The 16,288-nt window shown below is 40.7% G+C and overlaps 1 protein-coding gene across 3 annotated transcripts; it reads left to right on the top strand.

Annotated features, from left to right (window-relative positions):
* The first annotated feature begins 1,645 nt into the window (after positions 1-1,645).
* Positions 1,646-13,195, top strand: LOC308696896 (uncharacterized protein). 3 transcript variants are annotated; one of them, XM_081375834.1, is made up of 4 exons: positions 1,646-2,496; positions 7,563-7,619; positions 9,641-10,970; positions 12,984-13,195. In XM_081375834.1, exons 1-4 carry the CDS (start codon positions 2,379-2,381, stop codon positions 13,045-13,047), a joined length of 1,569 nt encoding a protein of 522 aa, XP_081231960.1. In that variant the 5' UTR covers positions 1,646-2,378; the 3' UTR covers positions 13,048-13,195. The 3 variants fall into 3 exon arrangements, with proteins under 3 accessions (XP_081231960.1, XP_081231962.1, XP_081231961.1); XM_081375836.1 differs by lacking the exon at positions 7,563-7,619 and having other exon boundaries at positions 9,683-10,970; XM_081375835.1 differs by lacking the exon at positions 7,563-7,619.
* The last annotated feature ends 3,093 nt before the right edge of the window (positions 13,196-16,288 follow it).

Below are 16,288 nucleotides of genomic sequence, written 5' to 3'. Positions count from 1 at the left end.
GTTTACGAGGAGGGACACAGCGGTGCAGAATAAAGGTAAATTATGTGAAAAATAATGTGTGTGCTTTTTTTTTTTTAATGATTAAGCATTTAATTTTCTCTGACTCCAATATAAATAATCTGACTCCATTAAGTGTGTCTGTCCTGTGAAGCAAATGGCACAGATGTGTGTAAAGGCGAGAATTCTCGTCCGATTTTGAATTCTGACTCGTGCGACTGTTTTTCGGGTCGGGCCGATTTTCAGCTTTGTCGTGCGTCGTTTGTCGTGCAGTGTACAGGGGGAACGAGAGGCGATTAACCTCTCCCGACCGGCAATCGGATGGTCGGATGAATTTCTGGTAACTGTTATGTCAGAAATTTTGGTCGCTCCTCGTGACTAACTTATATTGCACAGTTGAAGCAGAGCTACGAACCTATCCCCCTAAACTCAGTGTTTTTCGCTCACTGCGCCTGCGCGAAAACAGAAGTTTCATCTGCAGAAAAAAAATGGAAGATCTTAGTTCTGTAGTTCAATCTAACTACAAATTACTGTTGCTTACCTCCAGTTCGTGTTGGAAAATGGATTAACGATTACTCACATCTTCCAAGCCACCTGCGATACACACTTTGCCTCTTTTATTAATTCTTTTATTAATTTGTTAAACAATGTTTTTGAAATAAAGCTGTTTTTAATTTTCATTGATTAATTATTGCAGAGCATTTCATGTAAAATTCACCTTATAAAAAAAAAACAAATTTCTATCTTTCATTCATGGGGATAACATGGATAATTTTACATGGTTTAGTGTAAACTTATGTCTGTGTTGTACGTCACACGCATCACACATGACCAGCGTCGGCCAATAGTGAGCCTACGTGTGACGTACAACACAGACGCGCTACGCTGAAACACTACGCAAACTCACTTGAGGCACAGAGAGAAGGAAATGAATAGTGGCATAAAGTCGTAATTTTTGTTTACTTTTTGCGCACGAAAAGTATTCTTGTCGCTTGATAAATTTAAGTTTGAGCCACTGATGGACTACTTTGATGATGTCTGTATTGCCTTTCTGGACGTGAACAGTATGCCGTCCATTGACTTTCAATGGAGGAACAGAAAGCTCTCGAACAAAATATAAAATATCTTAAACTGTGTTCCGAAGATGAACGGAGGTCTTACGGGCTTGGAACGACATGAGGGTGAGTCATTAATGACATCATTTTCATTTTTGGGTGAACTAATCCTTTAAGATCATTTCACTGGTCTAAGACTAAGGGTATCTGTTGGTTACAAATATGTACATTTTTCTGACCATTAATAATATTTATTTTTGAATGTACAATACATCATTTGTGTTCTTTTCTGTTTCTAGATATCTGCCTATATTTTACTTAGCGGTGGGAATCTTTAGGCACCTCACGAATCCGATCCGATTCTGAGAGTCACGATCCGATTACTTTTTTCTTCTTAATTAATTAGTTTACCAACTTAAATCTTAATTTTTTTTATATAATCACATTTGTAATAATTTGTAGTACTTTTTAAAATAATTACAATTGAAACATTTAATTGAAATTAATACATTTAGCTTGAAAGCATTAAAGCAAGTAGTAAATAATAAAGAGGAACAAATAAACATATTACATGCTTTTAGTATTTAAGATTATCTGAACGTTTTCCAGTCAAGATCTGTGAGTGTTTTTTCTTTTTCTCAGCTTTACTGTTGTTTGATTATTACTATGACATCATGGACAGCAGGAGATATTCACTAATGCACTAATGAAGTATAAGATGTGGTGTGTCTGTTTAATCCATTAAGACATAACTGACTGTCTTTCACTAATTTCGCGTCAGAAATAATTTTGAGATGCAAAAACATTTCACCACTAAAGTCTCTCACAGCCTCAGCCGCGAGCGCTCTTCACCAAGCCCACGTCAGCATTTGAAACCGAAAGCATCCTTCTGTCAGCGATTTTTAATATATAATCCCACTTTATTCCAAAAGACATAAATGATGTCTTCGTAGAGCATTTGTAAGGAAAACACCGGCGGGCGAGACCGTGCACTGCAAGCAAATCGCGATGCATCGGAGTTTTTTTTTTTTTTTACAAAGAAGCAGAATAATGTTCAGGTTAGTAAAAAAAGTTGTGAATTAGCATCAGTTACTTTACAATAGACAGACAAACAGACATAAATGCTTAGATGTGATATTTAGTACAAAAACAAACTCAGTAACTAATATATTTTTGATTTTGTCAGATAAGCCCCTCCCACAGTGGAATTCATCATCAGTGAAGCTCCTCCCACCGCAATCACATCATCAGTTGAAGCTCCTCCCACTGTAATTCTCCAATAAATGCTGGAATATTCCCATCAGCTACAAGTGAAGACGAGCAGCAATGCAGCAGGAAGATCTGAAATCTGTAAAGACTGAGTTTATTAAAGAGGACAGTGAGAACATGAGTGATCCAGAACCCTGCAGAATGAAACACACTGAAGATCCTGAAGAACAAAGAGGTTGGTGTTTATTCTTCATTCATTCATGATGCTGAAGAACATTCATGTTAGAGACATTCAAGCACTTCATCACTTTTAGATAAACAGTTCAACTATGAAATGAAATGGTTTCATTTTTGTTTTTCAAAAATGGTCAGTAAAGCGAAGTTTGAGAACTATTCATATTGATTGTCAACATCAGGTCAAACTAAATATTATTATCACTATGGGAAATGGTACAAACTTGTTTGTTTATTTTGTTTGTAATATTTTAGCTGTTTTATTTTACAATTATAACCCTCTGAGGTCGACAAACGCATCGGCGCGTTTTGCTGCATTTTTCTCCACATTGTAGCACTATAAACTTAAATTTCTCCGTCATTTATGGTCATACAGAAAAAAGAAATATAAAAAAAGAATCTGTGGTATTTCTACTTTTATATGTGTCCACTTCCAATCAAATCAAAACATTGTGCTTTTGTAAAATAAAGAAAATAAACAGGGTGTGCGTTCTGCCTCTCCGTCGCGGTGAACTTTTTTTTCTTGAGCACGTCTATAAACTGAAACAAAACTCAGCGAATACTTGTCACACATTTATGAGCCATACACCTTTATAAACATTTAAGTGTGTACTTTTAAATGATCGGATTCAAAACGAAAACAAATATTCTCTGTTTAAGTAATTTGTATAAAACCAACAAGATGTCCAGCTTCTCAAACGCTTCCTAATTATTTTTTAATTTACCACGCCCACTCGCGCAAAAGATATTCACATGCAAATCTCCACATGGAACGCGATCGCCCTCATTACCTCAACAACAAAACACTTCACTTCACTTTTCGTCGAGTTTGAAAGACGTGCCTGAGCTTAGATTGGATTTACATCAGAAGAAGAAGAACGATATTTGAAGACAAGAAAGATAAGGTAAGAAATTCTTACATATTAGTTTGCTATTGTTGCATAAATTTCACATTGCAGTTGAACTGTTGCTATATATATGGTGAATATTATAATATTTAGACCTGTGTTTACTGTTACTGTGTTTGTGGATATCTGCTCAAACGTAGATATGTATATGGTAGGCCTAACCATAATGTTTTATATTTGAGTGCGATCGCGTTTGAATGTATCATATTTTTGATCGCGATCGCGTTTTAATGTATCATATTTTTGATCGTGATCGCGTTTGAATGTATCATATTTTGGAAAAAGCAAAACGCTCCAAACGGCTTCATGTTTTTACTATTATCTCATTTCATATCATCATAACGAATGGAAACATTTGAAGTAACATGATAATCAATATATTTTTCTCTAGCTTAGTTATTACTGAAATCCTTTTGAAAATATATATAGGCTGCTATATTGTTATTATTTTATGCAGCACTGCGCATAGCCTATACCTACAAGGCACAACAAACCTGGTGTTCATTATATAATATATTGTTGGAAACATTTGTGTGAGTGTGTGTGTGTATTCTGTGAATTTTAAAAAGCAATTTTAACAAGAAAAATCTCAAATGTATTCCCAAAATCGTGCAGGCCTTTCTCTTGATATCAGTATGTTCACTTTTTTTCTTCTTTTTTTTTTTTCAGGGCCCAGATGCCACTGAGTCCTGCTGACTTCAACATTCACAGTACATGCCTCTGTACATGAACATGGTACTTTTTTGTTGTGTATCTTTGGATTATGTTGTGTTGTAAATAAATCCAAACAATTTTAAAAGCCATTCTTTTTTTAAATCTCCTCATTCTTTGTGCAAGGGTGGTCAGAATGATGGGCCCTGATAAGCTCCTAATAGGGCCATTAGGGAGGTTCTTTGTCTTTCTCAGGTGTGGAAAGCTTTCATATTAATGAGATGATCCGCCCCTTCGCATATTGCTTTATCACACAAAACACGTCGTAAAATTTTTAAATCAATATATTGTCTTCTCTGAATGAGCAGTCAGGGTGATTCTCACATAGTTTTAGAGCAAATATTCTAGGCTACGTCATACAATTTTCAAAAGTTATTTCAGTGAAAATTTATTTTTGTATTTTCACAAACCACGCATAAATGTCATTATCTCAAAACTACAAACTTTTACATACATGCTGCTGATATATTATTGTAGCAAAGTTTGTGCTGAATACAGTGTAATTAGACTTTAGCCATGAAAATGTCACAAGTAACAGAAATAATGTCAGAGCATGTCAGAACACCTCCAGGGCCCAGAAAACAGCTCAGACCCCAGAGGGTTAACTGGCTTACATTTTTTTGCAACCATGTTACCAAACATTTTGAACAAACAGTTCTCAATTTCCGATTAGATTTCTATTCTCAGGCTTGCGATTCGATATGGATTGTTTTAGATGTACTGTATACACTCACCTAAAGGATTATTAGGAACACCATACTAATACTGTGTTTGACCCCCTTTCGCCTTCAGAACTGCCTTAATTCTGCGTGGCATTGATTCAACAAGGTGCTGAAAGCATTCTTTAGAAATGTTGGCCCATATTGATAGGATAGCATCTTGCAGTTGATGGAGATTTGTAGGATGCACATCCAGGGCACGAAGCTCCCGTTCCACCACATCCCAAATATGCTCTATTGGGTTGAAATCTGGTGACTGTGGGGGACATTTTAGTACAGTGAACTCTAGGGCTGTCAAAATTGCTCAAAAATGACGTTCGAATATTCCCTCTAAAAAACACACGAATATTCGAACTATTCGAACATCTGGTTGCGCATTTTGTCAATGACGCGCATTACGTCAATAACAGGACAAATTAATACAAAGAGACATAACTACTTGTAGTAAATTTAAGTTTAAACATATTTGACATATGTATTACCAACACAAAACCAAGTAAATAAACTAATGGCCAAGACCGCAGACCTCACTCTCGCTCACTCGCAGACTCTCTCTCTCTCTCTCTCTCTCTCTCTCTCTCTCTCTCTCGCCCTCGCGCTCACGCTCTCTCTGCGCATAACGGTTTAACAACAACAAGCACATGTTGAGTGCTGATCAAGAGTTTTGTGCAAGCAATTTAAGATCGCGACTCTTGTCCCATATAGCAGGCTTTATTCAGTGATTGAAACAAATTTATTAACATTAATTGAAGTTTTACAGTATAGAACCGACATTGAACGCTCCGAGCGAGCTGTGCTGTGGTAAACATGGAACTTTTCTGTTTAAAGGTACAATATGCAAGAATTTTTGGCCGCTAGAGGGCGCTACATTCCAAACAACAACAACGGCGTAGCTTGATGACGATGTGAAGGAGCTTGGAATGATGGGAACTGTCGTTTTCAACTCCACCGTGGATGTAAATCAGTCAGACGGGAATCGAAAAATCATGCTCATGGATGAGGCTAAGTTCTATTTTTATAATGACATGCTTTTTGTGCCAAGGGGGCGTGTTATGACATTCTATATAGATCAGTGGGTTCAGCGCGGTCTGTAATGAGAGAGAGAAGAGACGAGCGGGAAGCAAGTAGGTCAAGTGCAAATGACGAACACCTGTGTCTTATTGCTGTGATCCGCGTGGAGAGACCGCTTATAAGCCGGGCGCTGGAACGAGAGAGAGACTGAAGAGAAAATTGGACGCAGAGAAAGAAAACCGGTGGATCCGAGCTCTCGTTTTTTAACTGTTTTGTGCCGTCGCGGTTGCCACGGTGAATGCGAGTTGTGCACGACTTTTGTTTGTTTTGCTTTATTTTAATAAAGTACGAGTCCCAGTCACGCCGACCCTGTCTTCTTCCTTCCTGACTCTTGAACCTCATCATACTTTTATTTCATTAAAATGAATTAACCGCAAGAAAAGTAAGGTTTAATACTAAATTGGTTATCATAGATGTTACTGTATGTCGAATTCATTGTTGTGATAATGCGGCGCAGTTTTACGTGTTCTAAACAATTGTTGTAAAAGTACATTCGAACATACCCACATCATTTGCCAAAATACTGATTAATCTTTATGTATAACACATGCTATATTTATTTACATGGCCATAAACACCAGACATGATAAACAATGTCAATAAACTAAACACAAACCTAAAGCAATAATACTTCCCTTACATAAACATAACTATTACCGAATGCTACATTTGGAAAATATAAAATTAAGCATGCTTTGTCGACAGATCCAGCTGCAATCGGTAAAGAATAATTGTGTTCCATAACGACTGCAAGAAACAAGCTAACGTTTGTTGCTTGATAGACGCTACAACTACAACTTCCGCATTTGTCCAATTTTTTCACGATTTAAAAATAGTTGGAAACATTTGGGATATTGTAAGTAATCAACTTAACAAAATATATAACACTGGCCTTGAGATTATGGGATATTTTAATGCAAAATTCTTACATATTGTACCTTTAACGTTAAATAAAATGAGGCACACAATTCCGAGAAATGTGACAACAAATAAATTTTACCCTGAGGTTCATAAAAAATAAAGTGCTTTTACAGTTACATTCTTGGTGCTTGTATTAAAAAAGAAAAGAAAAACTGACTGCAATTTATTCCATTGTCTTTTTAGTGCACTGTCAACTTTCAGCAGTGACGCTGTGCTAGACAGTGCGACTCGTGTGACCTGTCCCTCAGGCAGCGCGCACGCCCACTCGCAAAGCAGACAGCCGAGCCTCTGCTTCCGCGGGCGTGTTTTTCCATATTCGAAATTCACATTTGAATTTTAATTCTCACGTTCGAATTCCTGTTTTTTAAAACTATTCGAATATATTTGAATTTAGAATATTCGTTGACAGCCCTAGTGAACTCATTGTCATGTTCAATCATATTTGAAATGATTCAAGCTTTGTGACATGGTGCATTATCCTGCTGGAAGTAGCCATCAGAGGATGGGTACATGGTGGTCATAAAGGGATGGACATGGTCAGAAACAATGCTCAGGTAGGCCGTGGCATTTAAATGATGCCCAATTGGCACTAAGGGGCCTAAAGTGTGCCAAGAAAACATCCCCCACACCATTACACCACCACCACCAGCCTGCACAGTGGTAACAAGGCATGATGGATCCATGTTCTCATTCTGTTTATGCCAAATTCTGACTCTACCATCTGAATGTCTCAACAGGAATCGTGACTCATCAGACCAGGCAACATTTTTCCAGTCTTCAACTGTCCAATTTTGGTGAGCTCGTGCAAATTGTAGCCTCTTTTTCCTATTTGTAGTGGAGATGAGTGGTACCCGGTTGGGTCTTCTGCTGTTGTAGCCCATCCGCCTCAAGGTTGTGCGTGTTGTGGCTTCACAAATGCTTTGCTGCATACCTCGGTTGTAACGAGTGGTTATTTCAGTCAAAGTTGCTCTTCTATCAGCTTGAATCAGTCGGCCCATTCTCCTCTGACCACTAGCATCAACAAGGCATTTTCGCCCACAGGACTGCTGCATACTGGATGTTTTTACCTTTTCACACCATTCTTTGTAAACCCTAGAAATGGTTGTGCATGAAAATTCCAGTAACTGAGCAGATTGTGAAATACTCAGACCGGCCCGTCTAGCACCAACAACCATGCCACGCTCAAAATCACCTTTCTTTCCCATTCTGACATTCAGTTTGGAGTTCTGGGGCATGTTCAAGTTCAAAACGGTGCGCAACGTTTTGCTACGGTTTCCGGGTTGAACGTCATGTTTCCTGGAAACGGCGTGCACCGGTGTGCAAAAGGGTTTGAGATGCGTTTTCTCTTGTTTGGTGGGTGTATCAGAACTGCAGTCCAATCAGCAGCAACATGTATATAAAGCACGCAGTATTAAAGTGAACTCGCACAATGGCTTCAAGGAAAATAATGTTCGTTGCAGCTCGGTATACGCAACAACTGAGGATATTAGAAGACATGTTTGTCGTAAGTTTTATTGTAAAAATATAGGATATCAGCATAATGATGTAGTTGTTTATATTTTTAGCTTCATTGCAAGTGTATGACATTTGGTATAGAAATAAACAATGGTAATTACGTGCTTTTCCTAAAAATGAGAAAGAAAATACAGGGTATTAAAACAGTATGAACTACAAATAAAGTCAGTATGTGAGGCTAAATAGATGTGTTTTAGTCTGAATTAGGTAAGATGTGTGCTTCCATTTCAGTTTCAGCAATCCCTTCACTCGATTGGGATGTTCTCTTTTGTTCTGGGCGGCAAGTGCAGTAACTGTAACATTGGGCATATTTTGTAGTATTAAACACATATTTATACCGACTTCATCCGGCTCCGAAAATTCTTCACAAAGAACACAAAGAATGGCCTTCTCAGCTGCCATAGTTGCAACTCTTGCGTCATCAGAACAGTGTGTTCAACGCATCACCGTTTCTGTTTAAAAAACGTTGTGAACCTGTGTGGAGAAGTCTGTGCACGCCAGTATTGACACTGCAATCGTTGTTATATTATGTTTTCATAAATTCAAGGTATAGCCAGGGCCGACACAAGTTCGACTGCCGCTCTAGGCAAAACTTTGTTGAAGATTAAAATTGTGTTTTTTTGTGTTATTTTCAGTATTTTTATTTGTGTAATGTATTTTGTGAAGTCAGGGTGTGTCTGTACATATGTGCAAGGAGAGGCATGGGATGAGACATGGGAATGTACGTCTATTCTAAACATAGTCAACGTGTTTCTACCTCGTAAGGAAATCTCTACCTAGAGGTCCTTTGTTAGGAGTATAACATCCAAATTGAGTGTGTCGCCCGTTATTATATTATATACATTATATTTAATTTAAGGTGTTATTTTTAACATTTAATAATAATACCAGCTGACAGGGCTCTCTGTGTACAGTATTAGGTGAGTTTCTTGAGGAAAATTAACATTCTGTTACCCAATATTTATCCAAATGATAAATCATCGGAATCAAATCAGAAAGATGAGTCTAGTGTGACCGGCCCTTAATAATTTTTTTTTAATTATTATTATATATATATATATATATATATATTTTTTAATTGGAATATCAATGTACCTCATTTATCATGAAAAGTTTCAGGGACGTATAATTGATTTATAAAAATGCATAAAAGTGAAGTTGAAATATTTTATAGCAGTTGCTTTCTGCTATTACACCAGATCTCACCTTTATGTTCTTTCACTTTATATTTCTCTCTTTGAATTATTATGTACTAAAAATACATTTTAAAATATTTTCCTTTCTTCACATTTCATTTCAGACCTGATGGAAGTGAAGGAGGAGAGTGAAGAACTGAGTGAAGAACTGAGTGAAGTGAAGGAGGAGAGTGAAGAACTGAGTGAAGTGAAGGAGGAGAGTGAAGAACTGAGTGAAGTGAAGGAGGAGAGTGAAGAACTGAGTGAAGTGAAGGAGGAGAGTGAAGAACTGAGTAAAGTGAAGGAGGAGAGTGAAGAACTGAGTGAAGTGAAGGAGGAACATCATGTCAAACCTGGAGAAAAACCTTTGAGTCGCTCAAAGACTAAAAGTACATTTTTAAAGAAAAGAAGAGCCAAGAAATCTTTCACCTGCACTCAGTGTGGAAAGAGTTTCACACGCAAAGATGGTCTTGAGCTTCACATGAGGATGCACACTGGAGAGAAGCCGTTCACATGTGATCAGTGTGGGAAAAGCTTCACACAAAAATCACATCTTAAGGAACACATGAAGATCCACACTGGAGAGAAGCCGTATGCGTGCCAACAGTGTGGAAAGAGTTCTTCAACCAAACAAAGTCTTGAGATTCACATGAGAGTTCACACTGGAGAGAAGCCCTATGCGTGCCAACAGTGTGGAAAGAGTTTCTCAACCAAACAAAGTCTTGAGATTCACATGAGAGTTCACACTGGAGAGAAGCCCTATGCGTGCCAACAGTGTGGAAAGAGTTCTTCAACCAAACAAAGTCTTGAGATTCACATGAGAGTTCACACTGGAGAGAAGCCCTATGCGTGCCAACAGTGTGGAAAGAGTTCTTCAACCAAACAAAGTCTTGAGATTCACATGAGAGTTCACACTGGAGAGAAGCTGTTCTCGTGTGATCAGTGCGGGAAAAGCTTCAAACTAAAATCAAATCTTAAGGACCACATGAGGATCCACACCGGAGAGAAGCCGTTCACATGTGATCAGTGTGGAAAAACATTTATTGGGTCATCAAGCCTGAAGAGACACCTGACAGTCCATACGAAGGAGAAGCCACATTCATGTTCTGAGTGTGGAAAGAGTTTTTCACTGTGGCAACATTTACATAGACATGAGAAAACTCATACTGGTGTGAGAGAGTACATGTGCTTTGAGTGTGAGAAGACTTTTATTACAGCGAACTGTTTAAAACTGCACCAGAGAATTCACACTGGAGAAAAACCTTATAAGTGTTCACACTGTGACAAGAGATTCAGTCAGTCATCAAATCTGAAAACACATGAGAGGATCCACACTGGAGATAAGCCGCACACGTGTGATCAGTGTGAAAAGAGTTTCTCTATTAAAAGTCAGCTGAAGATACACATGAAGATCCATACAGTGGAGAAACCACATCACCACAGTCTGAAATCACAGTAAGTAGTTCATCATTATGTGCTGTGTCTAGAGGTGGGAGATATATCGTTTAGACGATAATATCTAAATTGTTGTCTGGACGATATGCAAAATTGGGATATCGAATATTTCATAGTTTGTACAATCCGACCCCCCCAAACATGAAAAGAGCTGAAAGAAGTTAAAGAGAAAACAACGAACGCACACTGATAACCTTCTAAACAATTATATGTAGCGATCTTTAATACTGTAGTAGGGCAGGTACTATTCCCGGAAGCAACCTCCGAGCCCATGGTCCCATGTCGTCAAAAACGCACATTCATACGTAAATTCGAAATAGTGCGCACAGAAGCACATGCTCAAAACAGTTTTTAAAATGATATATGAATTATTTTTATTTTATCGTATATGTCATTTTACAAAAGGACATTTTACAAACCTACATTTTGCGCATGTGCTCCTGCACGCACTTTTTCAGTCATAACACAGCAATCAGAGGAGGACGCGCTGAAAACTGTAATGCTGTTCTCTTCCTTCATAACCCGTACTGAGAAGGTTTGAGTTGCAGAGGAATTTGTGACTGTTTCACCTGTTCAACCACATCAAAGTTTTGTAATTAGTAAGTCCGTGCTTTTTCTCTTTTGTTCTTATGTGCTGAAGGGCCGCTGTGCCTTGGTGAAACGGTGTTTGTACGTGAAGAGCTCTTTTCCAAAACGCCATAAACCTAAAAAGCTGCCTCAGCAAAAGTAATGATTATGAATATGTAAAATATTGCAAAAAGACATTTTAATTGTTTATTAATTTCTGTGTCGGCTGCAAAGATGAAGTTGACGATAGGCTATCGCGATCTTCGCAGTAGGCTAGTGAACGCACTGGAGAAATGCACATTTATTAGGCTACATAGTTTTATTTTGGATGGTTTTGTTTAGAACCAGCTTTCTGTAAATATATTTCAATTTTTTTAGGCCTGTGTGAGGCGAGTAGGCTACGGTTCGGTTCATGATGATATCTCCAGTTCAAGCACCTTATGTTGTGATTGCTAGCCTATATTTACTTTTTACCTATGTATTAAATCCAGGAAATTGGTTAATGAAAAATGAATTAAAATTAAGATACAATTAATACAAAACGAAATTCGTTTTAAAGAAAGGATTTGTGCTTTCTGTTTTGAGGTCTCTGTGAATGTTTGAAAGTCTTTTAGTGCCGCTTTCAGAGCACTCGCATCCATAATGGGGAACTGTCACGTAATATTGTTTTTTCCTCATAAATGCAAACACGAAAAATAAAAGACAAACGACTTTTTTAAAAAGACCAACCATAAATATTTGGAAAAAAAATATGGATTTATAGCGTTTTAGGGAAAAAATGGATTTATAGTGTTTTGAAAATATATTTTTTTTTACTTTGAATTTATCATCAACAATATTGTTGTTTGATTTAATAATCACTGTTGCAAGAGGTGCCTAGTTCCGTTTTTTTTTTTTTTTTTTGTAAGTGGAAAAAGATAGGGGCTACCTCAGATTCTGTTTAGTTAGCTCCTTTGTTGTTGTTTTTTCTATAGCCTACAAAAATAAGGTCAAATGCAGCAAGTCAAAAGACCAGCTGGACCTTCTTTGCCAGTTTGCACACATTTCTTTGAAGGATGGCAAAAATATTGTCTGAATATCGATATCGAGATATTGGAAAAAAATATCGAGATATTCATTTTTGTCAATATCTCCCACCCCTAGCTGTGTCCCAATTCAGAGGCTGCATCCTCCAAAGGCTGCATTTGAAGGCCGATTGCTTCACAGCGGTGCAACAAGGGATTGGGCTACTTTTAAGTTGTTGTTGCCACAGTAAAAAAAAAAAAAATGCGGGTTGATTTCCACCCCTGTAAGTATGATTTCGGCACTCCAACACCCCTAAAACATCCCTCAGACGCACAAATCCAGTGGAGAATTCAGCCGCCCGATGTAAAAGAGCCGATGGGTTTTTTGAGCGACTTTTGTTGTACAGACCTGGCAACCCTTCTACCGTCCTTCTTTCCCCAGGCCACGAAGGACAGAACGAGGAACAGCAGCGGCCGAAAGGAACGAGACCGAGAGGAGGAGCTGATGGAGCTAGATCGGGAGGACTTGAAGTTTCAGAGAGAGACAGAGGAGATCACAGGAGAACAGGGAGAGAATGAACGGATTATTATGACCGCCGCTAGCGTAGCTAGCGAAAGCGGTCATATAGGGATTGTCAAAGTTTTTTTTTTTTTTTTTTTTCGTCACCTTACTGAATTTTTCGTCAACGATACCAGGGACACCGAAACACCGGGGAACATGAAATTTGGTGAGCATGTAGCCCCACTAGACTTCTAAGGAAAAATTTCGTTTGGTCCCCGGGGGCCACTCCCCCCCCGCGCTGGGCCCCCCCAAACCCCAAAAAATGCAGTTTTTCCTAAATAACTACCTGAACCGTGGCACCGAGGATGAAGAAATTTTTATGGTATGTTGGTCTACTAGACTTTTACGGAAAAATTTAATTTGGTCCCCGGGGGCCACTTCCCCCCCCGCGCTGGGGCCCCCGTAAATTTTTCGTCAACGATACCAGGGACACCGAAGCACCGGGGAACATGAAATTTGGTGGGCATGTAGCCCCACTAGACTTCTAAGGAAAAATTTCGTTTGGTCCCCGGGGGCCACTCCCCCCCCGCGCTGGGCCCCCCCAAACCCCAAAAAATGCAGTTTTTCCTAAATAACTACCTGAACCGTGGCACCGAGGATGAAGAAATTTTTATGGTATGTTGGTCTACTAGACTTTTAGGGAAAAATTTAATTTGGTCCCCGGGGGCCACTTCCCCCCCCGCGCTGGGGCCCCCGTAAATTTTTCGTCAACGATACCAGGGACATCGAAGCACCGGGGAACATGAAATTTGGTGGGCATGTAGCCCCACTAGACTTCTAAGGAAAAATTTCGTTTGGTCCCCGGGGGCCACTCCCCCCCCCCCCCCCCCGCGCTGGGCCCCCCCAAACCCAAAACAATGCAGTTTTTCCTAAATAACTACCTGAACCGTGGCACCGAGGATGAAGAAATTTTTATGGTATGTTGGTCTACTAGACTTTTACAGAAAAATTTCGTTTGGTCCCCGGGGGCCACTTCCACCCCCGCGCTGGGGCCCCTGTAAATTTTTCGTCAACGATACCAGGGACACCGAAGCACCGGGGAACATGAAATTTGGTGGGCATGTAGCCCCACTAGACTTCTAAGGAAAAATTTCGTTTGGTCCCCGGGGGCCACTCCCCCCTCCCCGCGCTGGGCCCCCCCAAACCCAAAAAATGCAGTTTTTCCTAAATAACTACCTGAACCGTGGCACCGAGGATGAAGAAATTTTTATGGTATGTTGGTCTACTAGACTTTTACGGAAAAATTTAATTTGGTCCCCGGGGGCCACTTCCCCCCCCGCGCTGGGGCCCCCGTAAATTTTTCGTCAACGATACCAGGGACATCGAAGCACCGGGGAACATGAAATTTGGTGGGCATGTAGCCCCACTAGACTTCTAAGGAAAAATTTCGTTTGGTCCCCGGGGGCCACTCCCCCCCCCGCGCTGGGCCCCCCCCAAACCCAAAAAAATGCAGTTTTTCCTAAATAACTACCTGAACCGTGGCACCGAGGATGAAGAAATTTTTATGGTATGTTGGTCTACTAGACTTTTACGGAAAAATTTCATTTGGTCCCCGGGGGCCACTCCCCCCCCGTGCTGGGCCCCCCCAAACCCCCAAAAATGTAGTTTTTCCTAAATAACTACCTGAACCGTGGCACCGAGGATGAAGAAATTTTTATGGTATGTTGGTCTACTAGACTTTTACGGAAAAATTTCATTTGGTCCCCGGGGGCCACTTCCCCCCCCGCGCTGGGGCCCCCGTAAATTTTTCGTCAACGATACCAGGGACACCGAAGCACCGGGGAACATGAAATTTGGTGGGCATGTAGCCCCACTAGACTTCTAAGGAAAAATTTCGTTTGGTCCCCGGGGGCCACTCCCCCCCCCCCCCCCGCGCTGGGCCCCCCCAAACCCAAAACAATGCAGTTTTTCCTAAATAACTACCTGAACCGTGGCACCGAGGATGAAGAAATTTTTATGGTATGTTGGTCTACTAGACTTTTAGGGAAAAATTTCGTTTGGTCTACTAGACTTTTAGGGAAAAATTTCGTTTGGTCCCCGGGGGCCACTTCCCCCCCCGCGCTGGGGCCCCCGTAAATTTTTCGTCAACGATACCAGGGACACCGAAGCACCGGGGAACATGAAATTTGGTGGGCATGTAGCCCCACTAGACTTCTAAGGAAAAATTTCGTTTGGTCCCCGGGGGCCACTCCCCCCCCCGCGCTGGGCCCCCCCAAACCCAAAAAAAATGCAGTTTTTCCTAAATAACTACCTGAACCGTGGCACCGAGGATGAAGAAATTTTTATGGTATGTTGGTCTACTAGACTTTTAGGGAAAAATTTCGTTTGGTCCCCGGGGGCCACTTCCCCCCCCCCCCCCCCCGCGCTGGGGCCCCCGTAAATTTTTCGTCAACGATACCAGGGACACCGAAGCACCGGGGAACATGAAATTTGGTGGGCATGTAGCCCCACTAGACTTCTAAGGAAAAATTTCGTTTGGTCCCCGGGGGCCACTACCCCCCCCGCGCTGGGCCCCCCCAAACCCCAAAAAATGCAGTTTTTCCTAAATAACTACCTGAACCGTGGCACCGAGGATGAAGAAATTTTTATGGTATGTTGGTCTACTAGACTTTTACGGAAAAATTTCGTTTGGTCCCCGGGGGCCACTTCCCCCCCCCGCGCTGGGGCCCCCGTAAATTTTTCGTCAACGATACCAGGGGACACCGAAGCACCGGGGAACATGAAATTTGGTGGGCATTTAGCCCCACTAGACTTCTAAGGAAAAATTTCGTTTGGTCCCCGGGGGCCACTCCCCCCCCGGGCTGGGCCCCCCAAACCCAGAAAAATGCAGTTTTTCCTAAATAACTACCTGAACCGTGGCACCGAGGATGAAGAAATTTTTATGGTATGTTGGTCTACTAGACTTTTAGGGAAAAATTTCGTTTGGTCCCCGGGGGCCACTCCCCCCCCCCCCCCCCGCGCTGGGGCCCCCGTAAATTTTTTGTCAACGATACCAGGGACACTGAAGCACCGGGGAACATGAAATTTGGTGGGCATGTAGCCCCACTAGACTTCTAAGGAAAAATTTCGTTTGGTCCCCGGGGGCCACTCCCCCCCCGCGCTGGGCCCCCCCAAACCCAAAAAAATGCAGTTTTTCCTAAATAACTACCTGAACCGTGGCACCGAGGATGAAGAAATTTTTATGG

Source organism: Scardinius erythrophthalmus (assembly GCF_964197995.2).
Source record: "Scardinius erythrophthalmus genome assembly, chromosome: 1".
In the NCBI taxonomy this organism is placed as follows: Eukaryota; Metazoa; Chordata; class Actinopteri; order Cypriniformes; family Leuciscidae; genus Scardinius; species Scardinius erythrophthalmus.
Note: the sequence above shows the minus strand (reverse complement) of the source record. Positions and strands in the feature narration are given on the sequence as shown.